Source organism: Haliaeetus albicilla, chromosome 6 (genome assembly GCF_947461875.1).
Source record: "Haliaeetus albicilla chromosome 6, bHalAlb1.1, whole genome shotgun sequence".
Lineage (NCBI taxonomy): Eukaryota > Metazoa > Chordata > Aves > Accipitriformes > Accipitridae > Haliaeetus > Haliaeetus albicilla.
This window is the reverse complement of record NC_091488.1, coordinates 39,055,129-39,083,027: the sequence shown is the minus strand read 5'-3', so window position 1 is coordinate 39,083,027 and position 27,899 is coordinate 39,055,129. Positions and strand designations below refer to the sequence as shown.

Below are 27,899 nucleotides of genomic sequence, written 5' to 3'. Positions count from 1 at the left end.
TAAAGAGCTTTAAGTAGTCTTTTACAATATTCTGACTTCACTTGCCTCCACCTATGATGCACACAAAATGTGAAATAATGGCAGAAATAAAAGCAGCAAAACCAATCTCATAATTTAAAGGAAACCACAAGAGTACAATATTACTCCATAGGCCAACCACTGTAGTGATTACTCTATCTGCAAAGTCTATGTAAAAGGCTATCAGCCCGATACAAAAGGATGTTTCTATCCTTTCTATGTTCACTTAACATAGGCTTTTTTTTTTAAACTCCACAATGCAGGGCAGTGAAACCTTTTCCTTCTTACCTTAGAGCTAGCCTTTTTATTACACAAGAAATCAAAATATGATGACCATTTTAAATAATCAGCCCACAGGGTTTTTGCTTTTGAAATGAAGAAAATCTTGCTCACTGCTAAGAGAAGCAAAATTCTAGGATGGATAGGCAAAACATTAAGTTTTCATACATCAGCATGAATGACACTGTGTTGCCAAGAATTCCAGTGCTATTTTTCCAATTGTTAACCAAATCTCTTTTCAGCCAGATTCCCAGAAAATGCTTGCACAGTCAAATATTTGGGCACAAACAATTAGATACTGGAAATCTTATAAGGCAGATGGTTTTATGAGATTTCCAGACTAGGTCAGTTTGTATAAATATCATGGGTTCATTTGGAACGAGATCCAAACCAAAACTCCAAACAATTTAATCGTGACTATTTTAGTCACACATAACACTAAACAAACAATTAAGCCTTGGAGTTATAAGAACATTCCTGCTCTGTGATTTCGTGTTGACATAGATAAAAGATTGTAAAACTTACTGTACTTTTGTGCATAGGAATGTAGTCAGATTTAAAAAAAAAGACTATTACCATACATAAGTATTTATTTGTTTATAGTCAGACTTCATTAGAAGCACAGCATCCATTTAGTGTTAGAAATTAATAAAAGAAATGGTTTGAACTATGATTTTTCAGATACTGAGTGTTTCACAAATTGGCACATGAAGTTGATTATATTGTTTCCTTTTTGTTGCCAAGTTTACTTTGAAGTAACAGACACTGACATATATAAAAGGATGGAAAGAATTACATTGCTGATGGCTACCAGTTAAGTTTGCAAAGCACTTTCTAATTTAGTTTTCACTTTTACATGATCACTAACATTCACTTCTATCACTTAAATTTTTTAGTAGAAAGACTGAAATTAATTGAAGAGTTAGAGGTTCTGAAGAATGAGAGGCTGACCACCAAGAAATCTTTCCATGTTTAAACAAGCTTTTAGCCTATACTCCAACAGCAGTAACTCAAAAACATCTGAAACTCAAGAATTCTATTTACTGCAGCATGTTTTCCTTAAGGAATTCTGCTAAGTTTAAAATACATTTTCTATGACATTTGCAACAAAATGCAGCTGCATAGTGACACAGATTTGTAGACAGGCACAAAAAGAGATGCATGCACATTATCTTTCTCAATTTAGGGGTTTAAAAACCCTACTTCTATGTGCTGTACAACATAAAGAGTAAGTATGGATTCTTCTCTGTTTTTCCCTCTCTCTCTCTATTTTTCTTATTTATTTTTTTTTAAGCATCAGATAAAAATTAAGCAAAACACAGTCTGTACTACTTGCAAATATGACATTAGGAAATTTAAATCATGGGCAAACAAACTTAAACAATATAAACGTGGATTTTTCAAAGTTCTTAACTTAGATATAGTTCATGAAAAAACCCATATGTTCAGGTTTTAAATTTCTATTTCACATGTATCTGAAAGCATGTTGTTTTTTCCATACAATCCACTCGATACAGTAAACTAAAGTATTCTATCTACAAACCCTGTTTTTGTCTTGCATGGTAAAAACATTTTCTGTTCGTTCCCCTGACTCCCCCTCCTAAAGAACTGAAGGTCAAACTCTGCATTTTTCTACCCCCTGCTCTGTTTTGGGATCTGTGGAGTTGTTCTAACCAAAGGAAAGGCCAAAAAAAGTCTATGCAATAGTCTATACTCTGGTTTTCAGGCCTAAATGGACAGTAAACATAGTCCCAGTATGTTAATTACTATGACAGCTCTGTCCACTAATGGTTGTTTGAACATTGAAGGGCAGAGAGGAAACAAGTCTTTCTACTCTGTTGTAAATATAAAAAGGAACTGAACATGACTGTGCACCAGGCTATCATGACTTGGCCATCCTCCCGCATCAACTACCTCATACTGGTGTCTTACAGAAGATGCTGAGAAAGCTAACCCCACATTGTTGGTGGAACCTTTCTGGTGTTATGTAGTTTTCATCAGTTACATAAAACTAATCGCTTGAGTTTTCTAGTTTGGGTCTTTTTGTTTCATCTTGTTTTGCATTCTAGCGCTACGGCTGTGACCAGAGATGATAGCCACTTGAAGGAGGCTTTAAAATTTGACCTTGCAAAGAACTTTGGTCCACGCAAATAGCAGCAATTATCTTTGCTTCCACAAGGAATTAGGGTTTGGGGTTGTCTTGCAGGAAATATGTAGCACTCTATTGGTTTATGCCCTTAATCTCTAGAGAGTTAAGCAACCAAAGAATGGTTTGTCAAAAAAGGGCATGGGAACTTTTTCTTCACGGGAGTTTCTTAAAAAGCATTTCATAGGTACAGAAGAACACTATGTACCCTCAATAAGCAAGCAATAATTTCACTGAAGCAGTAAAAGATACCAATGCTCTTTGAGAACACGGCATCTCTTATTCAAAATTCATTTGCTCACAAAACCAGATCTTCTAAGGAATATCCCATGGAGGTCAGACTCACACTAGAGAAAATCTTGGCCAACAGATCCATGCTGTTCCATATGGTTTTCATCTTCTGAGTCAGTAACCTATTCAACTAACTTATGTTATGCAACATTTGTACAAAAGCCTAACGTCCATCCGGAGATGGCAAAATCTAAGGCCAAGAACAGTGACTCCATTTCAGGTCATACAGAGTTACAAATCTAAAACTTGGTGGGATATTAGCTGACAGAACTGAGTTAAGAGGTCATAATTGCCACATACTGCCAATGTCAAAGATTAAAGGTTAGTCACTATACAGCAGTCTTGAAGATGATTAACAGTACGTTTCAACATGTCACAGTAAGGAGAACATGCCAGATGAAAAAGGATCAAGTGAAGTAGACTGTCCCTGCAATAGATACAAATGTTGATGAATCCATTATCTGACTAAGTCTTGTACTTTTAACACGATGCTAACTTGTTAAGGATGGGCTACTTCCTATTTTTTTCTTATCATACATTATCAATTATCATTCAAATTATTATCATAAATTAATAATTTTTCTTCTATACACTGACTAGAAATACATTTCAATCCAATCTCTGCTTGGAATTACAGAAATACACACCACGGTCATGTGGAGAACTGTTCTCATCATTTATACAAATCACAAGCATTTTGGTCCAGTAAAAGTAAACAAAATAAGAGGACCACCTAGAGTAATTTTTTTTTCTTCATTAGCTTTATTGCTATGCTTGATCGCAAAATAGAAACTTGCTTATATACCCATACTTTTATATTACTGTTTGCAATTTGATATAAGTGTTTTTAAACTAGCTACTCATGAGTGTCAGTGTATCTTCAGAGTTGAAGTACAGGGAGATATTCAAACAAAATGAGCAATACAACTCTTACAGGCAAGTCCTCTTATGGAGGCAAAAGGGAAATACATAGGTGGTACTCCAGTACAGCCTGACAACATTTCACTAAAATGGAGGGCACATTAAAAGTAAACACCTGAGAGGAATCAGCTAACTGGACTAAACAACACTTAACTAAAGAACCAGAATTTTGGGAGGTGCATACCATTACTTGACAGAAAGACACGGTAAAAGCAAGTCTCACACTAGAGTAGCAAACATATAGAATTTATTCTAAACGTAGCAAGACACCCATATCACTGCACTAAGTGGAAAACATTACGTACTATGTTAAAAGAGTTTGTGCAAACTTTAAGTCAATGAATGTCCACCAAGAATATTCAGTTACTGAGGAGAAAACCCAAAGCTGATGAAGGCATTGTGGTAGGCACCATATGCCTTGAATCTCCAGGTAGATTCATACAGGACATGGGCTTCTTCTGAAGTGTTCTTCCTTCCCATTGCACAATGGGTGCTGTAACTTTGGTGCTGACACAGCACACAGAGAGGATAAGTTCCAAGGTAAAAATGGTGCTAAAAGTCGTTATGGGGCCAGAACATTTTACACGCTCCTCCATGATCAGCTCATTTCTTTGATTTCTATCTGTAGGAAAATACTTGCTGCTTTCTTGATTGAGAAAGCAAAATTTAAGCCTAACCCAACTTTTATTTCTACTGAAAAAAAACCAATTAAATTACATGCTTCAACACTTCCCAATATTCCACAACAATTTCCCAATAAACATTAATTTTTTTTCAATATTGTTTGAAATTCTGATTGGTGATGAAGGCCCAAATTTGTTCATGAGAAATTTCTGAAGCTTGAAAAGGGTTATTCCACAACTTTTGGGAAGTAAGAAAAAGGTCATATTGGCTACATGGGTTGTTTTTTTTAACATAATCTGTGTTTGACATCCAGTTTAATGGTATCAATGGGAGTTTTATTATCAACACCAAAGTAAGCAGATTCAAGTCTAAATTTGACAGCTACAAAATTAGATAGATAGGGGGAAATAAAGTGTTCTCAATTATGCAAAGATGCATTAAAATAAAAAAGAAAGATGATAGCTGCAAACCAGATGTAGATGCACCCCAAATATGGGTGAACAAAGTTTCTTCTTGGTTTTACAAAAAGCTGCTGAGTTGAATGGAGCTTCAAACTATGTAAATGAAGACAAAAAATTTCTTCTGTCATAAAAGGAAGAACACAAAGAGAACACCAAAATGACAGAGCAGGAAAAGCACCTGTATTACAAATTGAATAATCGCAGCAGATGAATTTTACTCATCTGCCAAGAGTTACTTCAAATGTAATGATGCAGTTAACTGAGAAGCTACTCAGCACTATGACTTGTCTTGAGACTGCTACTTGGTGAGTCTTCCTGAGTTCCCCACCTACTGTACCACTCATTAAATAATTACAGCAAAACAAAAGTGTTATAGTAGAAGTGATCTTTTACTTACAACAGAAAATTAATGAAAGCTGTACTGTATCAGTATGAGGAAAGCAGTGTAGTGCTAAGACCAAATAGAGGAAACAAAAATCAAATAGCATTAAAACAAGGCATTACTCCCCTACCACAGCACAGGAAGACTTATTTTACTTCTATTTGGCCAACTTTAAACCAACATATTTTTTATAATTTAACAAGGTTTCTTTCAATTAGTCCAGATACAAATGAAGGTAGAGCCAAGGCCATTAGTGCAAGAAGAACAAAGGATCTAGTGTGAAATAGCAAGATTTGTACTTCAGCATGTAGATGTCTGACTAAATTTGCACTCAAGACCAGTAAAGACTTGCGAAGCACTTATTTAAGTAAACGAGAAAACTTACTTCACATTCAGAACTATTGCTTCCAACTTCTTAATTTCTGCTGTCAAACTTATTTCAGCCACACCAGACAACTACCCTGAATTAAATCATGGTATCACAAGAAACAGTTTTCTGTTACATTACCTGTCACTAGCACAGTTACTTGTTGCTGTCCAGTCATGCTGAGGGTTGACTAGGATGCCCCAAGAGAGGAACACAGAGGTTGGGGTGAGGGTGCCAACTACCAGCTGCAGAGGCTTTTGAGTCTTGGTCCGACCTGCATAAGAAACATATAATTCCAATTACAAGTTAGTTTCTCTCTCCTGCATTATGTAAGGGAAAGTTTTTGCAGTTGGATAATGAAGTAAATAAAGACCTACTTCTCTTCTAAACTTGAAGGGAAAGGTACAACAGTTCTCTCTTTCACGGTCACTATTTCTGAAGTATGATTTTAAAAAGGGGGCAGAGACAGTGTCTGTGATCTGTTCGTTGGCTTCTCATTGAGGCAAGTGAAACATCTGCACGGAAGGGAGACTGCTCTGACTCTGAAGCCAACTGAGCATGAATATAGCAAAGAAATGCAGAACAAAGTTGGCATAAAGGAAGGGAGGATGCAGCTAGCAGGCAGGAGGAGCACAGATTAGGAGACTGCTTTACAAAGCAGGTGTCAGACACACAAGCGTCAAAAAGACTATTTTTTAGGTCCCCTCTGGACTTGCACAGCATTATTTCAACCTAGGAAGAAACTGTAAGACTTCACGTCCAGACTTGCAGATCCAGGGTAAACCTAAAGGAATTCTTGCTATTATTTGGTGAGAAGGAGGGAGATTTTTTTACTAAACTTTGTTTCAATTTTGTCTTATTACAAGTTTTCACTATTTCTCTTTTTTCAGCCTATGTTCCAGTTAAACCTAGTTTTTGAAAATGAAAATGGGTGGATTTGGTATGCTTAGTATAAGAATAAGCTATATACAAATTAACTTCAAACATGTCTGTCTTGGACTGCATCACAGAAGGTGTTACACAGACTTCAGGACATTAGGAAGTCTCTCTTTGTGTGTGACAGAAATAGTAACTTCTTGGCAGGATTCTCAGTAACACTGCAACTATGCCCATAGATAATTCATACTTACTAGAGCATTCTTCATCAAGAGTAAAATAAAACCTACAAAAATTTTTTGCTTTTAACCGTAGGCAAATCTAAGTTGGTGTCTGTATCTGGGGGCATTTTTCTCTTTTAACCACCTACTACATTGAAAATGTTCAGCTTTTGCATGGTACTTAACTTTAGCTTTGCTCTGAATGACGTAGCACAAGTCTCATGTGGTAAAAGAGCTTTCTTTAAATAAAGTTTAAAAGCTAATAGTTGGAAATGAAGAAATGATTTAGAGCAATTATTTTGAACCTGTAGTTTGTGGACTGCTACAAGCCCAAGGAGAAGCTTTGGTGTTTGAAAGATGATTAACGAAAGGAAATTCATACATCCTTTATATTATATTACATACTTCAAAAATCTAAAGGATCTGTACCTCCTCAAAATGTACAGGTGACCACAAATTCCCTAAAAGCTTATAAGCCACTGATCTAAGGGTTATATTTTTCACTGTTGTGTAACAGATCTGACTAACCTTCTTTTCATGCCTTTTGAACCCTAGTATCTCTTCACTTAACATGACCCAGTGAAAGCCTGATTTGTACTTTCAACCAATGCATGCGTGAACATTTAGAAAAGTTAACCATGCCAGGTGTTACTTTATATTGATGATTAATATGCTGCCACAAAACCCCCACAAACAAACACCACCACTCTCTACCCTTAAGAGGAAGTATGACATGCTTTGAAATGCTGTAGAACACAAGATACTTCCACAAGGGCAAGTGTCTGAATAATTTTCATATTTTCTGGACCAGTTCTTATACTCTTTCTCCATTTTTAAAGAAAAACTTAAACAGCTTGGTCATTCACCAAACTATCTGGCGAATCCACTAACTACAGCAAAATCTCTTTCTAGATCACCTTTTGAGGAAACATGGAAAATATGTGAGTTTTAAGGAAAAGAAAAAACAAGCTCTCATATAACTTGAAATCATGCTCAGAGGATCTACATATGATTTTGATTATGACTCTTATTACGCCATTAGATGCCCATTAGAGACTGCAATGATTTATAAACCATAAAACCAGGAATTACCTTGGTGATCATCTACATTGATCTATATGAACACAAACCATACAACTCCTCTGTATTAATCGCAGTTTGAACTACAATGCCTCTTCTAGAAATGTAACCAGCCTTCACTTGTAAATTTAAAATACCAGCAACTCAGACTCTACCACAACTCTTGGTAATTTGTCCAGTTTAACTATTCTTACTACTAAAAAGGCTTGCCATATACCTAGCTAGCATTAAACCACCAGCTGTTCTTACACCTTTGTATGCTGGACTGAAAAGTCAATTATCTGAATCTTGTTCCATAAATCAGTTTCTGTAGGCACAAAAATTAGTAATGTCCAAGTAGTGTATTGGGCATTTTTTTCTTTTGTGTTTTTTTATATATATACATTGCATCTGAAAGGTAAATCACCATGCTGGTTTTGGCTGGAATAGAGTTGATTTTCTTCACAGTAGCTAGTATAAGGCTATGTTTTGGGTTTGTGCTGAAAACAGTGTTGATAACACAGGGATGTTTTCATTATTGCTGAGCAGTGCTTACACAGAGTCAAGGCCTCTTCTGCTTCTCACCCCACCTCACCAGCGAGTAGGCTGGGGGTGCACAGATTGGGAGGGGACACAGCTGGGACAGCTGACCCCAACTGACCAAAGGGATATTCCAGACCATATGACATCATGCTCAGCATATAAAGCTGGGGGAAGACAGAAGCGGGGGGACGTTCAGAGTTACGACATTTGTCTTCCCAAGTAACTGTTACATGCAATGGAGCCCTGCTTTCCTGGAGATGGCTGAACACCTGCCTGCCGATGGGAAGTAGTGAATGAATTCCTTATTTTGCTTTGCTTGCACATGCAGCTTTTGCTTTACCTATTAAACTGTCTTTATCTCAACCGTGAGTATTCTTTTACCCTTCTTATTCCCTTCCCCATCCCACCGGGGCGGAGTAAGCAAGCAGCTGTGTGGTGCTTAGTTGCCAGCTGGGTTTAAACCATAACAATCACTTTTCAAAATCTTTCCAGACATACTGTTTTACATCTGGCCAAGAGCAAGAAGAAATTAATCCCAAGCAGTTACCAGGAATTAGGAAAAAAATCATATAAAGATCACAGAACCATAGAATAGTTTGGATTGGAAGGGACCTTTAAAGGTCATCTAGTCCACCCCCCTCCCCTGCAATGAGCAGGGACATCTTCAACTAGATCACATTGCTCAGAGCCCCATCCAACCTGACCTTGAACACTTCCAGGAATGGGGCATCTACCACCTCTCTGGGCAACCTGTTCCAGGCCACAGATGAAGGAATCCTTACTGGTAGTTTTGGAAGAGTCAACTTCAATACACCAGATCATTTTATTTAAAAACTTTCACCTTTTTTGCATGCGCTTGTGACCTCTTTAAACATCAGAAATTAGTATTCTAAATTTAAATTCTCATTTGCAAGAAATTTTTCCAATAACAAACTTTAGGTACTTCTTCATGTTTTGAACACCACATGTGTGACTAATTACTGACTAGGAAATACTGTCCTACATTTTACCTTCCCACATATGGAATTTGTGCATCCCAGTCAGACACCTACAGTTAAAATATCTTGTCAGGAAAACCCCAATAAAGATTCTGTATTCCTTTAACTACTTGAAGAAAGAGATGCAGTAATAGTAAAATACCTGAACAAGATTTCTTGTTATTTGAAATGCGTGCTGGTCTTACTGAAACCAAATACCGCGGCTCTGCATCTGTAAATGAAGAAAGCAGCAATTAGTACAGATGTGCTATTTATCTGAGAAAGGGATTAGCCTAATAATTAATAAGAAAAGTCTCATATTCAGTGAATGCTTGACATGTTATGCAATCTTTGTGATCTTTAGGCATGTTTGCTTTAAGGTTTATTCACCAATCATTCAGAAATATTCTAGCCATTAGGAAAAATAATACACCCATGCACAAAAGATTTGGCAATTCTTTTTGACTGTGACACAACAAATAGGTGAACATGGCAGGACATTCATGTAACATTTCAACGCAAACACTACTTGAAAAGTGAAGGGTAATGAAAACCCAGATGAAGAAGAAGAGGTGATGGCAAAACAGAAAAGTAAAACAGGTAAAGTAATAAGAGGGCAAAGCCTGCAGAGTACAACCAGAGATATCTACTCCTGACAGGAGCTGGTGGAACTTTTCCTACAATATTTTCTGTATTCTGTTTCAGGCTATACACCTTAGTTTTTCTGTTGTAAGCAGTTTCTCAGTAAAGAGCTGTCCTATTGTAAAAAGAATAAACAAAACGCATCAATCATTTAGGAGCACATACCACAACAGACTAATACTAAATCACTCAAGATTTGCATGATCATCTGGTTGCAGGAAACAACACAATGTCAGACATGCTTAAGACAGTCTCCACATTGGTTACTGGCTTGTTTTATAGTTAGGTTTACATACTTTTTCCGGAGACTTATTATGAGATTTAACTATTACGTGCTTTGACAGTACTGAATACTCTTTATGAAAGTAAAGTTATTACTAACATTTAAGAGAAAGGAACTAATATTTGTGTAAAACCCACAAAGGGCTGTGACTTTTACTGGAATCTCTTGGTACTGTTACACTAGAAATAACATTGCATGCAACAGGAAAGCAACAGTTTAAGTGATTTTCTTATTCAATAAATTCATCTCAGAGCCAAATTGTATTTTCCAGACTTTCTGACATTTATATTTCTATTGATTTTAAACCCCTATGCATTTTCTCCAGGAAAAATGAACCTTTTCAAAATATTTTTTAATTCTTTACAGGAAAGAATCTCTCTCCACCTTAAATCTACTTCAAACTTTCTTGCACCACTTCCCATAAAAGGTTCAACTGTTTCATTTCAAAAAGCTAACAGATCATATTACATAGCAAAAAACCCGAAAAGCCCATCCAAAGACAAGAATTTTTGCCTTTCAATTCAGTCTTACCTGAATGGCCTAAGTTTCTTTTAAAGTACACAAGAACTGCAGCTATTCTAAAGGATGCAGAGTCATCGCTACCTGGGTGTCAGTTGTGAACCAGCTTGGAAAACTACTGGAAATACTAGCCTTCATAGGACATAATGAAATTAAGCAAACCAAGTTTTACACAAACTCTAACACGTTTCAGAGACATCTCATACAGTCTGGATGACACAAACACACATGGTAAGAGGCCAAAAGTTCAGATATATTCATGTTTCTGGCAGTGAAAGGCTGATAACTTCACCCTGCAGCTTAAAATAATAAATAGATTAAAACAATGTTGAAATGGTGATTTTAGTTTGGGGAATTCATCTTTGGAAAGAAGATCTTCCCTTATTTTTGACATCAGATGTCAGAGATTTCTGCCCTTCTTTATTTAAAACCACGCTCTAGTCTCACCGAACTGCAACACTAGAAAAGAAGTCATAGGAGCTTCTAAGGGGATATCCATGTGCAGAATTTGACTCACCATATAGCGATCAAAACTATTTAGCTACATTTTTTATTTTAAAAAGGATCACTCTACGTAAAATTCCTATTCCAGTTTAGATACATTTATCTAAATCTGTATCTATGAGTGAGAGATTGAATTTCCTGCATATCTCAGTGTAACAGATACCTTGAAGACTACCAATTAAACAGAACCACTGAGAAATCATTCAATTTTCTCTTACATCCAGATTTCTGTAAGGAGAGAGGAAGGAAAACCAGTACTGAATAAATCAAAAGCTTGCTGCACTAAAAATGCTGTGCCAGTGTGGGGAAACCACTCTAACTTAACTTCACTGATTCTACGCATCTAAGTCACTGGAAACCTATACTATGAATGCACTTCAGTTGTTTTGAAATGGGTTTCAACTGCACCCTATATAAACATAACTAAGATGAGCATTGAAAGTAGCTGCTCAAAGCAGTGTGGAAAAAGAATTAGTTAAAAAGAAAGAGCAACCCCAAAATGCAAATACCTCTTCATTTACAAAAAATCTGTTTAATATTTAGGGAGGCACACAGTTCTTCTGGGATCTGTGATACCATCTGGACATTTTTTGTATTGAGACCTAAAACCAGAAATAAGTGACACATTAAAATAATTTGCTTTTCCCTGTAATTTAATCCCAGTTTTCTATTGTGCATTCATGCCCACTTGTGAGGCTATTGTAACTCTCAAAGTATTGAGCAACCTGAACCTCAACAAAATTAGTTTCAAGCATCACCTTGAAAGCTCATGAATTACAGTCTTCAAAACTGCAAAAATTTATGTTTTCATCAACAAAATGTCCAAAGATTGTGAAAGAAAGTTACCAAAATGGTTTGAAACAGCTAGTTTTGCCCTGCTCCATCATTGGAAAAATTCATTCTGGCTGAAGTCTGAAATGACATGTGTACCAGTGTAGAAATATATTATCTGTTAAACAAAATGTGGTAACAAACAAAGACTGTAAATGTCTCCCTGCACACCTCAAAGCTACAAAACCTGGTATTTATCAGGAATCATTAGTTCTAACAGGTTTTTTTTTTCTGTAACAAAGGGCTCAGCAGGAATATTTTGTGTTGGGTGCTGTTCATTAAGCTTTTTTGTGGATTTAGCAAATGTTGCCTTAATAAAGAATACAACACATCCCCATTTCCCAGAGAACTCAAGGCTCTTCTGATTTAATACAATCTATAAAAGGAAGTATTTAGGAAAACAAGCTAAGACTAGATGTTGGGAGAGCTTTGCTATAGAACAGACAGGTTTAAAAAGTACCACTTGTCTGGTTTAGAACCACTGAATTTAAGACAATATTATGAATATTATAACTAAAATCAGAATTTGAAATTATCAGGAGTCCACTCATTACCTGGGATATAACACTAAAATTCTGTTCTGAACTTAACTAAAAATATATCTTAATTTACAAACATAATTTGCCATTCCTGAGCAGAATCACCCATGCTACTATACAGGTGTTAAGAGTTCAGCAACTGTAGTTTAATTTAAATTGACCTGTTTGATGCACAGTATCAAAGCATTATGCATGGACTGAAGAACACAGGCCTTGAAATGCTTCTATTCTAGACAGACATACATTCTATATCCAAGGAAACTGAAACCAAGAAAGGCAGACGGCTTGCTTAATCTCATATAATGAGCCCCGATTCAGGTTTAGAAGTGAGAGTTCTTTCTTAGTCTTCCACTACAATTTAACATTTCTCTTATTAAGTTCAGAAGACCACTGAGTTTTCACACTGATTCAGTCCTCTTGCTGAGAAATATATGTGTCAGTCATCCTCACAACGCGAAAATCATCTGATGTTACTACAACTCAATTCATTTTCAGGGGCTTAAAACATTGCCTCACTGATGTATTAAACTCTTATCAAGTTGCAAGAACTATTTATGATTATCTGTGTTCTTTTATGATGTCTGTATGTGCATAATCCGCTCTACAGATCCATGTCTATAAGAAGCAGGAATCTTGGGGAAAGGTGAGTAACATAGGAGAAAAAGAAAATGTTAAATACTGAAACCTAAATAAAACCATAATTTAGCTTGTGCTACTTCATCTTAATGCTTAAGGGATAAATTAAATTGACTGCTGAAATAAGAGGTAGGCACCAGAAAGGTGACCATCAGACCCATAAAAATATGGGGTTCTCACTGTGTGTCATTATGATTCACACAATATATCAACTATTTACATTGAAATATATTTAAAAAGAAAAGTGCATTTCTAAAATAAAATGACGTCAAGTAAAAGCAAATTAAATCACAGAGTATAGACAATCCTGTTTACAGCTGACTGTTTTTTGGTTTGCATGAACTGTGTTTAGTAAGAAAATGATAGGTACACAATTAAAGTTAATGTTCAAATATCTGGACACAGATCCACAAATCCAGCATCTGCCCCCAAAAATCATTTCAACATACATCAGTATATAACAGAGATACATATGATAACAGATGCAAGATACAGATCTGTCTGTCTCTCATCTTGTAAGGATCTAGAACCTCATACATGAAGGATCCCTACAGAACAATGCAAACTTTAACAAGTTAAAACTTAACTCATTTGCAAATTTCCTATGAAAATCTTAGCAGTTCCCTTGCTGCTTAACACATTCTTGAAGGGCTGCTGCTGTAAGACTAACATAATAAATCCACTTTTTTGATGCTGTTAATGCCTAGCCCCCTTTATTAAGCCTGGAATGACAAATGTCATGGCTAAGAACTCCTTTCAGCTGGCACACAGCTATTTCTTTATAAACCTCTTGACGTTGCAGATCAGAAATAAAGTCCAAAGTGATCATCTTCAATTCTTTAGCCAAAAAGTACGACAGGAAAATGCCCAGATGTACCACAAAAGTGCTAGTCAACAAACCCATGCCTAAATCTTAGTGTTACAATTCCCCAAACATGGGTTGTTTTGACAATTCAGTTGAGAGGCACCAATATGACACTGGAATTGCTCTTTCAAGTTTAAATATCCACAGCTGAATAAAGCAATGCCACTTTGGACCAAAACACAACACTCCTGCAGGCACATACACCTAACCAAATGATTTTTGAAGCAGGAGGGAAGACTAGTCACACACCTGAGGCACTAGCATTTGTAAAGCAATAGTATTTGTATCTACAGCATTCGATACATATAGTAGACACATGCATATGCATTCAGTACATATTCTTATACCCTTTCCTCCCACTTCTCAAAAATATTAGACAGAAGCATTCAGTCATCTTGTTTTAGCTTTTAAACATCAAGTCTACTATAGCTCAATGAACTGTCACCAATTAGATGAAATAGTTTTCTGAACTCCTTCAATTACTCAGTATTTTTTCACCCAGACAGCCTAAAAGACACACACACTATATGTACACACAGGTATGCCTACAACTTACCACAGAAGAAACATTTCAAAGACTGCAAAGTTGCACAGAAATAAACCAGCACTTTGGTGTCATTATAAAAGAAAATCAACAACTGTTTTGGCTAAGATTCTGTAATATTAATGATATAAAATTATTGAAAAAAACCCCTTCTATTATCCACCTTAACAGCTGCAGGAGACGAGAATATAACAAAAACACATGCCACTGACACATCAAATTAATATATGAGAACACTTACTTCCATAAGCCATGAGCTAGGCTACCAAATCAGTGGCAGCAGGCAACTAACATACACCACAAAAAGCTAGCAAATTCTACCTGTGTTCAAGCATACCGTTTTAATTCAGTTCAGGGTTCAGCCAACACAGAAATGCAGTTGAAAGCAAAACAATGTAAGAATGAACTGACGAACTTAGAATAAATTTTAAAATAAAGTGTTACAATGCATCATTAGAATTCACAGACCAGCAGATTCAGAAATCAAAGTGTTTTCTAGCTTCAGCCTGCAATTCCCTAATCTGAATTTAGAGATTGCTAAAGATGTACTACTGGATGCTGTTAAGGGCAAAGGCCAAATGTGGAGAAAGGGAAGGATCAAAAGTATCGTGGTGTAACAAGAATGGGAAAAGATAAGAGAAGGGGGACAAAGAGGCTGGTGTGAATGAACCTGCTGCTGGTCAGAACACTTGTCTAAATGAAGGTGCAGCTGCTGACCTCCTCCAGGTCATCCAGTCCACTAGGCTCAGCTAACATTAGCAATGAAGAATCTGTTTTTTTGGAATTGATTATATATAAGAAACTGCACAGCAAGATCTTTTAGCTAAGGACTACTCTAGCACACATCCCTGAATTATAATTTTAAAAATGTGTTCAAGGTGATACTAGAATTCTTCCCTATGTATATATGCAAAATTCACCCATCACTTATTATGGTTGTTATAAAGCAGGACTGCCAATACATTCTCCTCTTACACTGTACAATCTGCCTCAGGTAAAGGAAAGGCCAAAGGATGGCCCAAATCTAAGCTGATTTCAGAAACTGAAAAGGAAATTAATTTTCCTCACTCTGTTAGCAAATTGCTGTTAATTCTTACAAACTTTTCCTGTCTCCACTCAATTTTTTGGGTTCCTCCAACAGTATCAACAAACTCAAGGAGGCTGACTTGCAATCTTCCTAACCAAACTGGAAAAAACTAGCACAAATTTCTCAAGGAAATACTCTTTCTTTATGAGTCATGCACACTGAACAGATTTACATAAAAGTTTAAATCAAGCTCATAACTTTTGAATGGGTCTGTTCAACTTATTTATTAGTCTAGCTGAATTTACATTTTGATATCTTTTGACACAGTCTGAAGAGCTTCCATAACCAATAGTAACGTTGCTGTCATGTAAGCTCATGAAGTACACTCCGCACAAAACACGTCTTGTATTCTGATAAAGAGGCATACTTCTTTGAACCAAACTTTGATGCTGCCTCATCATTGTCACTTACCCTTCACTGTGATACAAATTCATCTATATAGCAATGCATGACGCTGCCCAAGGGTTTGCTGCTGGCACAAGCTCACTACAAGTTCAGGAAATCCAATAGAACCCTCTTCTCTTTGTACTTGCCCTCTGCAGGCAGTTCTCAATACATGGATAACGTTGCGCAATTGCTGGCTTGGTTATTATTTTAGTTGCAAAAGAAAGGAAAAATAAATATTTTAAGATAAGAATTACTGCAGTGAGGTGCTGAATATTTTAATGGATGAAACGTAGGGAATGCATTTGTACATTTGTTGTACGAAGCCATATATGTCTCCTGGAAATCCTAGAAAAGATCACATCCTTATTAATTTCTTTTAAAATATATGCACATACACACATGTAATTTCATAAAATAATAAATCTGCTGACTTCAAGTTTATTGTGAACAGGGTCATAAGACGTGTGTGACCCAGCAGAAAACCTGACAATAAATTTCATCTTAATCAACAGTGACAGGGTTGGAACTATGGAAGTCATTGGCCTTCGGTATTTTTTTAATAGATGACACAATATAGACAGCAATATATATAAGTTCTTGCTTCGTTCCCTGTACTCCAGTTCCAATCGGAGACAACTATCCCAAACAGAATACAGATTATGCTGCTCCATTAACAAAACCAGGCATGCAGAGCTAAATCAAGGAAATGTCTGCAAGCACTTCATTCTGCTGTGTAGCCCTATACTGTTTGTTAGAAAAGACAAAGGACATTTTAAAGGATTGATGCATTTTAGGGAGGGAATCATGACTGATTTATATGCAAAGTCTGTATGCTTTCTTACATTGGCCTAACTACTAAATTAATGAAATAATTTTTTTTCTTTGAGTAGGATCTACAGTTGATTGCATATCTGTACGATTTTCACTTACAAAGCTTCATGGAATAGACAATTTTAATACTACTAGGACAAGATCCACTTTTGTCTAGATACAGAGATTCCATTCTCCTGGATCTACTCACTCTCTCAAGAGATTATATTCTAAAGCAATGTTCCTTAATCCATTGAGAAAACATACCTTTTAGTAACTAACATGTGCCTTTAAATCTCCATTTCTAATTGTTACAGTTCAGATACCAAAACAATTCAAGGTTGTGATCAAAGTATCCCTAAATTGATTGGGAAAGGTATTCTCTTTCCATGAACCACTAAAACTGACAGGAGAGGAGGAAGCATTAAATTGTATTAGTCTTGGTCTAAACAGGCCTCAATGTCTTTTCTTCCACATCCTGTTCAGTAAAAGCCACAACCAACCACTCTTCAGGACAGCCTGAAAGTTCATCTGCTTTCTGTAAAAGTCAGATAAGCCAAAGCATGAGAGGACCAAGAAGGAGTTCTCAGAGTGAATGTGAGTGTTTCTGTATAAAACTAGTTGTTCTGATTGTGAAATAATGCGTGGAACACACTGAAGACCTTTTGCAAAGTGTACAGTGGCACCTGAATCGCTAGAATATCTAGAATACAAAATTGACAAATTTTAGTGTGAAATTTTAATTTATTTTTTTTTTTTTAATATGAAGATAGCATACTAGGCCAACTTCCTTACATAGGAGATGTACTAGGAGTACAAAGATAATGTTAAGATTTTTCAGCAATAGGGTCTAGGGGCTTTGTATCTTTGGAAAGTATCTTGAGAGTATTTTTACTGTCCCTCTACAATACCTTATTTTTTCTAACATCCACGTAAAGTGTGTGCTGAGCTGAGTTTTCCGGCTGCCAGAATAAAACCTACCCATTGCTCCTAAAACTAAGAAACATCCTGCAATTCCTCCAGTTCGTGCCAGCAGCCGGTCTGGGGGGGGTGCTAGCAATCACCACCGTCTTCTCTTCACCTCTGCCACACAAGTCACTCTAAAATAGAGCCAAAAGCACAATTGATGTTTCTTCCTTTAGCCGTGTTCTGCACGCACTTGGAAAGCGCAGTCAAAGCTGCAGTTTGATGTGATGTTTAATACTAACGAAATGGGCAAGATGATGTACTCTCTGCTTCCAAACTCCAATAAACAAGTCCACAAAGTATATAATCTAACCCTAAATATCTTAACTAAAAGCAATAGCTCCAATAAATGTACTGTTAATTGCCTTAAATAAATGCTTGCAACTTGAAGTACATATTACTGTTAGCTTTTATTCCTGTCCTTTCAAAGATGACGTTTTCTTAAAGTTGGAAATGCTAGCCTTTATATTATGTTGCACATTGCATTTTTAGTTAACTGGACACTCAGAAATCACATTCATAGATTCATTGTCACTAGGAAATTGATTGACAACTTTTATTGGCATGAGTGAGTTAAGACTTTGAAGTTTTTCTCCTTTAAAATAATTATAAAGGAAAAGGAGAGTATTCCCCAACACTTGTGCTTTTCCCTCGCCAGATACACTAGAGAAAATGTGTTCATTACAGGCTATATGTATCATGGGGTTTCTCACCTTCTGTGTTCATTGCTACAAGATTTTGATTGCTTAATGGTAAGCTTTAATGAATATGCATGTGGCTAGCACTCTGATGCACTGCAGAACTAAAGGCAGGTGTCCACAGTTTCCAGCCATTAGCTATTAACATTAAAGTTACAAAATACCCAAATCCCATATATTCCAAATGATGTTCAGCTTTCTGTTTCATACAGTTTCACAAAGCATTAGGTATTAAAGCTGCTCTTAAAAAGGAAGGATGATCTACACATAACATCACATTCAGTGCTTTTTCCTCTTTCCAAGGATCTCAGAGTACCTGAAAAATATTAATCCTCACTACTCCTGCAATACAGCTACACAGGTATTACTTATGCCCAATTCACAGTATTCTACAAAAAATCCTGTACACCATTCTTACTGAGTTGATTCAAAAGTTACACATGGGATAAATCACATAAATCAGACACAGCTTAAGTGATGGTTATGAACTCAAACACTGGATTGGTGATAGAATTACGGAGAGATCCCAGGCATACCAACTCACGAAAAGGAAGAAGTCAACCTTTGCCACAGCAATCTAATGAAAGTCTCCAATATCTTAATTATTCTGTATCTAACATCTTATTTTTTCTCTTTTATTCTGCAGTTTTCAGCCTGGAGCAAACCCCCAGAATTGCCTTAATTGACCACATCAAAAAGATGGCAATTGTTACTTCTATCCTTATGCGGCCTTTCTTTCCCCTTGTTTTACACCAAGATCACTGGCATTACAATGATGAGGGTAACCCCCATTCATTTCAGGCTAGAAAAGATTAAAGAAAGCAACAGGAAAATGCTCAGAGATTGAACAGATTTCTTAAAAGGTCAAATCCTGATAAGTCAATGTTTTAATCATTTATCAGACAATTCTAACTAATCCAGTTCTACTATTTTGCTATCCTGCCCATACTGACAAAACCCTAAGTGAAAGGAAAAACCAAATTCCCTTCTTCCTCCCTATCCCAGGCAACAGATTCTAACATTCTCGATGTGGTTTAATCTTTTCCATGAAACAGCTCACGGAATTCCATCCGTAACTTCTGACAAAGAAGTTATAGGTTATTCTATAACATGTAGAACTGGAACAGGCCCCTGCCAGAAAAGGCATCATTTTGATATAAATGTTTCTACCAAATGGAATCAACCACACAGTTCTCAAAACTGTTTCACTGCTTCTTGTACTATTTGTTAAAAACATGCCCATCTCCCTTGTATTCTACTTTATAACTGCAACTTCAGGCAAATCATCCCATTTGATCTGTGATGTGGTCAAATAGTACAATCTTAGTACAATGAAAATCCTCAAAACAAATACCAGTAGCAAACTCTTCCAAACAACAAGAACTATTTGTTCTCCTTGGAGGATCTCCTAATTCCACATTCATCTGAAATTCTTCAAAGGCAACCTTAAATAAACACAAAGAAACCCTGAGCAACAACCTAATAAAATAAAACATAAGAAACCCAGAGGTTCATATACTCCTTGTTCTCTTGCCACAATTCATGACAACAGTAGCATGCAAAGCAAATATGCCTTACCCAGTTCTGTTATGTAGGTTTTTCCTTCCGAAGGTAAAGGAATGTACTGATTAGAAAAGAAGTTGCTTCCATAACCCAGGACAAAACCTTCTAGTTTGGTGTTTTGACTTGGTCGAAGATACCTCATGCAAACGGTGTCATCTGTTGCATTGATCTGAACTTTCAGGCTCTGCCTTTTCACTGGGAAAGAGTAAAAAAAGAAAAGACCAGAATGTATTATCTTGTAGTAATATATTCAGTAATGGAATAAGACAATATAACAATATAGAGCTGTTTAATTTGCTAGCTGCAAGCAGCTGAACAATTGCTTAAATGTGGAGTCTCTGGGATACTAAGTGTATTTAAAAAAGTAAATGAACAGTGATGTAAAATTGTGGTTTCCAACACGTCTGTTCTTCCATTAGTTTAGTATTATCATTAGCTGTAACATCTTCTACAACTGCAGTAGTAGAAAAGTGCATGAAGTAACTGGAAAAAATGCAAGCATTTTTTCCTTTAAATGCAAGAGTTATAGTAGTATTAGCCATCTATAGGACCCATAGGTGAAAAACTTGCAAGTTTGATTTTTTTTTTTTTTTGCTTGTGAGTAAAAAATACGAAGTTTTAACATTAAGTTAATCACACTGCAAAATTAGGGTAAAGGATAAATAGTAACTAGATCCAAATAAAAATGCTGCAACTACTTTTTTTTTTCTTTTTTTTTTTTAATGTTGGGCTGGGAATGTAATTTTCCAGTTGGAATTACACCATAACACCTAACTAACATATATACTCTACTCAAAATTACCAAGAAACTTTTTTTAAACATTCATTTTTATGCTTTCCAGGGGAGCAGCACATAAAGCAAGACACATCTTGTATATCCATCTACAAAAATTTAACTTATAACAACACAGAATGACTTCATAACAGAATAATCAGGTTTTTAGGCTAAAAGAAGGAGTTCCATCTTCTCTTGGTGGGATGAGGGAAGATTGGCTTTTCCTTCCTTGGTACTTAAAATTTTAATATTCCCTTGTCACTGTTAGGCTTATCATATTTTCAGAACTGTTGAATGCCAATGCTTAAAAAAAATACAAGTATATATTGATTCTCTGGTATCACCCCAGCCTCCTCTCCCTTTTTTTTTTTTTTTTTTAGAAATTCTAATGACTAGAATTGCTGAGAGGCCACAATCCCCAATTTGGGAAGATGATTTAGTGGTACTGTCGATCACCTGCAATTGTCTGCACACTGAATGTAAAGACCTAAGCCAAACACTTTATGCCTCTTCCCTTTATAGAAAGAAGCGTACGAGTAAAACTGATGGAAAACATGTGCCTCCGATGAGACCCTTCCTTTATCTGAAGACTGATGAAGTAAAAGCACTCAGCCAGGACAGTCACAATTTTCCAAAGGGAACTCTGCCAGGTTCCAGAAGGCTGCAAGGCTTCTATAACACTCAACTCTGACATTTTCAGCAGTACAATACCATCACAGGAGAAGGGGTGGCAGTTTCTTCCTTATTTGGGAGACATCCTAACTTCTTTTATTTTCAGTATATGAAACTGCTGTGGGTGTGCAACTTTGAATATTGACAAGGCTCCAAATAGCAGAAACCAGGAAGAAAACCCAATGGACTTCAAATCCCTCTAATATGCTTCATAAAGATGCTTAGTAAAAAGTGTTCCATGCCAACAACATTTAGGATTATTACCTCTGATTGACAGTGAACTAGATTTGTTAAAATTATGTAGTCTGCAAAATTCTAAACTAACTTTAGAGACCTGAGCATAAATGAAAGTATGGTCTCCTGGTGTCCACTGAATATTCATGTCTAAGAAGAAAGCAAGACTTACAGTACTTGATTCAAATATAATAATTTGATTTCTGTATTAAAATTCTTAATCAGACTCAAAACTGGATCTTAAAAAATTTTAGTGAAGGTCTATTTTAATTTAAAATCTACAATAATTTCACGTTGGGGTTTTTTTGGTTTTTTGGTTGGGTTTTTTTTTGTACACACACTTGTTTTTCTATATCTCTCAGTTATACTTTACATTAATTTGAAGACCTAATTCTAATTCAAGACTGAATTCAACTGGGTGTGATTCCATCTAGATAGATAGATACTGAGTTTTACTCGTAAGTGTCAATTATAGTGACAAGGGGTCTTCATTTTATTTAAGCCTAAAAACTCTTAGTAAGGTTTCTAAAACCAGAAAGCCTAAATGGGATCCCAAGACAGCAACAGCTTTGAGGTAGGACCCTTCGGATCTTTTCTTTATAGCTAGCATATCAAAACCACCAACAGAGCTTTTAAACTCAAAGCCAGTTCTAGCAGAACATAAACAGGAATAAAGTATTTTTAAAAACAGAGAATGAGGCAGAACAGAAGAAAAGAAAAGAAAAGGAGATTATCTTAAAATGTAAAAAAATAAATCCTTGTCCTCCCTACCCTGTCTTGACAGGGCAGGTCCTTTTTTTCTAGTTCACTTTTAAGTACAGGACCCTTTCAGTGATGGCCTGAATGGCAACAAATACTGCAAGGTCCCCACAATGTTTAGGAAAAACTCATATAATCATAGAACAATTTAGGTTGGAAAAGACCTTTAAGATCATTGAGTCCAACCATAAACCTAACACTGCCAAGTCCACCACTAAACCATGTCCCTAAGCACCATGTCTACAAGTCTTTTAAATACCTCCAGGGATGGTGACTCAACCACTTCCCTGGGCAGCCTGTTCCAGTGCTTGATAACCCTTTCGGTGAATGAATTTTTCCTAGTATTCAGTCTAAACCTCCCTTGGCACAACCTGAGGCTGTTTCCTCTCATCCTATCACCTGTTGCTTGGGAAAAGAGACTGACACCCACCTCACTACAACCTCCTTTTAGGTAGTTGTAGAGAGCGATAAGGTCTCCCCTGAGTCTCCTCTTCTCCAGACTAAACAACCCCAGTTCCCTCAGCCACTCCTCATAAGACTTGTGCTCTAGACCCTTCACCAGTTTCGTTGCTCTTCTTTGGACACGCTCCAGCACCTCAATGTCTTTCTTGTAGTGAGGGGCCCAAAACTGAACAGTATTTGAAGTGCGGCCTCACCAGTGCCGAGTACAAAGGGATGATCACTTCCCTAGTCCTGCTGGCCACACTATTTCTGATACAAGCCAGGACGCTGTTGGCCTTCTTGGCCACCTGGGCACCCTGCTGGCTCGTATTCAGCTGGCTGTCAACCAACACTTCCAGGCCCTTTTCCACCAGGCCACTTTGGGTTGTTGAGACACAAGTGCAGGACCCAGCACTTAGCCTTGTTGAACCTCATACAGTTGGCCTTGACCCATTGATCCAGCCTATCTGGATCCCTCTGTAGAGCCTTCCTACCCTCAAGCAGATCAACACTCCCACCCGAACTGGTATCATCTGCAAACTTACTGAGGGTGCACTCGATCCCCTCATCCAGATCATTAACAAAGGTATTAAACAGAACGGTGCCCAATACTAAGCCCTGGGGAAGACCACTTGTGACCAGCCACCAAGTGGATTTAACTCCATTCACCACCACTCTTTGGGCTCGGCCATCCAGCCAGTTTTTCACCCAGCAAAGAGTACACCTATCCAAGCCATGAGCAGCCAGTTTCTCCAGGAGAATCTGTGGGAAATGGTGTCAAACGCTTTACTGAAGTCCAGGTAAACAAAATCCACAGCCTTTCCCTCGCCCAGTAAGCGGGTCATCTCGTCACAGAAGGAGATCAGATTAGTCAAGCAGGACCTGCCTTTCATAAACCTATGCTGACTGGGCTGGATCACCTGGTTGTCCTGTATGTGCCGTTTGATGGCACTCAAGATGAGCTGTGCCGTAACATTCCCTGGCGCTGATGTCAGACTGACAGGCCTGTAGTTCCCTGGATCCTACTTCCAACCCTTCTGGTAGATGGTCATCACATTTTCTAACTTCCAATCAACTGGGACCTCCCCAGCTAGCCAGGACTGCCGACAAATGATTGAAAGTGGCTTGGTGAGCACTTCCGCCAGCTTTCTCAGTACCTTTGCGTGGATCCCATCTGTCCCCATAGACCTGTGTATGTCTCAGTGGACTAGCAGGTTGCTAACCATTTCCCCTTGGATTATGAGGGCTTCATTCTGCTCCCCATCCCCATCTCCCAGCTCAGGGGGCTGGGTACCCTGAGAACAATTGGTCTTACTGTTAAAGACTGAGGCAAAGAAGGCATTAAGTACCTCAGCCTTTCCCTCAGCCTGTTACCATGTTTCCCCCCACATCCAATAAAGGATGGAGATAATCTTTCTTTCTTTTCCTCTCCTTGGAAATCTAGCCGCAGGGTCTGCTTCATGCTTTTTTTAACATAACCATCTTCTACCCCTTCCGTAAGCTCCTTGCTTACTGTTTCCTTCTCTCCAGACAGAAGTTCCCCTAGCTGAGAGGGCCCAGTCAATCTCAGCAAGAGTGCTCTTCTCCCCTTCCTCTTGAAGGTGTGGCCTGACCCAAAAAGCAGCACAGGGCAAGGCAAACAAACAGCCTCCTCCATTATTATTTAGCTGCGTGTTTTTAAAGGAAAATAACTGTGCTAAAGCAACAACACAGATGCCACACTTCATATGACTAAACCACATTCCCTTCCATGGGCTGTGTGCATTCCAGAATCACTGAAATTGAGGGATCAATTTTAACTGGTAAAACAATAACTATCAGAGGCTGACCAGTTTCTGGAAGTGTATGGACAGAAGTGGAGCAACCAAGGCCAACACTAACAAGTTTTTCTATCAGATGTCAAAACCTGAATGACAAATTGAAAATTTCACATGAAATCTGTGGAAGTTGGTATGCTACAGAAAAATCAGTTTACACATGAGGTTTTTCTCCCTTCTTCCTCTTTCTCACTACTGATGCATTTCAGTGTACAGTTACTTTACAGACCCCCCAAAAATTAGAAGAAAAAGCAATGTATCCCTTCATTAGTTTGTTATTATTTCTCTTATTATTACATCTTATTGATCTTGATTCTTATTTCAACATCTCCTAATTACTTTCTATTTGAAGATCACTCACCTCATGTTGAATGAGTTGAGTGGCAGTAGTCATGCTCTCTCAAGTGAGGTGTGCTCAACAGAATCATTATCTGCTCTCATGTTGCCCAAGGTAGGAAAGACCACTACACTGAATCACATACTTTCTTCTACCACTACTGCTACCTTAGCAGCAAAGGTTCCCAGCTGAAGTTAGAACCTGATTTTGCTGGGAACCGTAGCTGTTGAGTGAGAGCACTTAGGTTCCAGAGATTGAAAGGCTACACAAGAGACAAAACCAAAGAACAATGAGGACAGAAGGAAGCCAACAAGCCCAGAAAGTGCTCTCTGTCATGGCACACCTATCAATGCATGGTAGATCACTCTTTGTATGGACTCTTTCTTTGTAGGGAATGACATCTCTCCCCAAACTGGGTCAGTGTGCTACTTAGTCATCAATCCAGCTCTTCTGCCTGCCAACAGATCAGCACTCCAACATCTTTCCAGAAGCCTTTGCACTCTTCCAACATCACACTTTTGTGCCACCCTACACACAGTATACTTCTTAGCATCACACTATAAAAATACAAACATGAAAGGCTGTGAAGCAACCCTCTCTTTTTATAGCTGAGTACATTATAAAGAAATAGTTCTTAACGAATTAAAAAAAAAAAAAAGCTAAAATGTTCCAGACTCAAGGAGGTCACATGAGTTCAAAGGAGACCTAGACCCTTATGAACAAATTCAAGCATTTCGAATCTAAAAGGAAAAGGCAGCTTTGTGCAGGAGACTGTAAGCCAGACTCTGCTACACTGGTCAGAATTAAAAACAAACAAAAAAGCCTCCTAGGAAAAGGTAACACAATGCAACTCACGTTAAGGCCTATGAGGAAGGCCCACGTAGTCACTTGGAATCCTTGGAGTGGACAAGAGGTATACAGGGAGGGCACAGCAGCACAGAGGGGCCTCTGCAGCCAGCTGGGGAGAGCTCAACACTACATGCTGCACAGTCACTGCCAGTCAAGTTGAGAGAGGGCCAGCCTGGAGCAGTACAGACTTCATATCAATTAGCTTGGTAAATGGGGACTGCTCTCAGGAACACATTAGCAAAATAGGTTTCACTTGTGTTGATCTCACAGTATTTTAAACAACTAACAGGGTAAGCAGGCATTCCCATTCTGAGTAATAGCTCTATCCTGGCCAACACTCAGATAAATATGTATTAAACATGATCGAACTTAACTGCTATGATATTGTGATAAGAATGCATTTGATTTTGAGAAAATAACTTTGTCATTTTATGATTTTGGAATACCCTTTTTCCCCCCGTCTCCTTGATGAAAGAGTCAAATGGTAAACTAGGCACCCTCTAATTCCAGTGTAAAGAGATTCTGAAAACACCTTACAAACAGGAAAGAAAACTTGCAGGCACAGAGCAAGGCAAGATTGATTTTTCCTAACTCACATTCACTTGTATCAGCTTTTGGCATGTGTTATTGAAACTCTGGTCTTAAGTATTTGCATTTGTAGAGTAATTCTTTTACATTGAGGCCATCTCCAAATGGAAGATTCTGGGACCCATAGCCACCTCTGAAAAACAATCTTTCCCTCCATGCCTGCCAACAGAAATTCCACACTGATCTGCAAGTATTCTCTTCAACAAAAGCCAACTGATGGCCAATACCAGCAGGACAAACTGCGCACAGTATATCTGAACTAAAAGCACTACGTTAAGTGCATCAGATCACTTGCAGTATTGGAATCACTCTAGGGAAAGGACTCTTTGCCTACAAGGGGAAAAACTTTTAAAGACAGCTTAATGAATCAGCTGCATCATAAGGGAACCAGCCACCGATAACTCTTCAGAAAGAAGAAAATAGCTGCAAATGGTCTGAAGAATCCAGCTGGGAGCACCATAGTTTGGCTAGTTGGAAAAAATAAGTGGTCACGTATAGGCAACAGGAGCCAAGAGCAAATAAACATTGAAACTTTAGAAAAATTTAACTCTAAATTACCTAACTGAAATTCACATCTTTAAAATGTGAAAGCAGTTACAGAAAATAATAGATAAAACATTCAGCTGGACACTTGTTATTCAAGCTTTGGACCCACTGGGGATTATGTGAAGTATCTTCTTTTTCTTATCACTTTAATTAATCATGGAGTAACAGAGGAAGAAAGAGGAGAATTCAAAAGCACTGCTACCATCTCTTATTCATACCAGCTAGTTCTAACTAATGGTTCATATTTAGCTGCAAGACAGAGAGGTTCAATTTTCAATTTCTACTTTCACAGCAGAAGTTCAGTGAAAGCCCTTTGGTTTAGGTTTAACATCCCCCTAAGAAATCAACATTGCAAAGCAGTCCGAAAAGGCCAAACAGTAACTACTAAAAATAGATTTATACAATTCCTTTGCTATTTAGTAACTGGAGAGAAGGAGATAAAAAGAAATGGTTCACTGGGCTAGTTGCATTAAACCAGTATTTGCCCCCAGTGTTGGGGACAGTAGTATTTGCAACGTATAAAAGCAAATAAAACCACCTGAGAGTTTACTTCCCAAATGAACAAACAAAAAAATTTTGTTTCAGTAAGACAGAATTAAAGTCTTTGAAATTCTGTGTCCTATGCCCATTATATTGTTACCATATTGTTGGTAACAATAGATGTGGAGTTAGTTAAAATTGCCAGCTGTTTTGATTTTCCTCTGTTTCAAGGAACATGAGAGAACTTGGGTGATGAGGTGACTGGAATGTGAATTAACTGGCTCTTTTCTGTTTCTACCCAAACCCCAAAATATATCTTGGCCCTGTCAAATAAAGTATCTTCAGCTGAAGAGCACTCTATC

At 37.5% G+C, this 27,899-nt stretch overlaps 1 protein-coding gene across 37 annotated transcripts in view; it reads right to left on the bottom strand.

Moving 5' to 3' along the window:
* Positions 1 to 27,899, bottom strand: part of ABI3BP (ABI family member 3 binding protein) — a 168,334-nt gene that overhangs the window by 121,739 nt on the left and 18,696 nt on the right. For all 37 annotated transcript variants that reach the window (XM_069785638.1, XM_069785647.1, XM_069785651.1 and 34 more), the window contains exons 2-4: positions 20,055 to 20,234; positions 9,329 to 9,397; positions 5,631 to 5,763 (exon numbers count right to left, since the gene is read on the bottom strand). In XM_069785638.1, the coding sequence (XP_069641739.1) occupies positions 5,631 to 5,763; positions 9,329 to 9,397; positions 20,055 to 20,234 (382 nt within the window). The remainder of the gene's footprint in view (positions 1 to 5,630; positions 5,764 to 9,328; positions 9,398 to 20,054; positions 20,235 to 27,899) is intronic.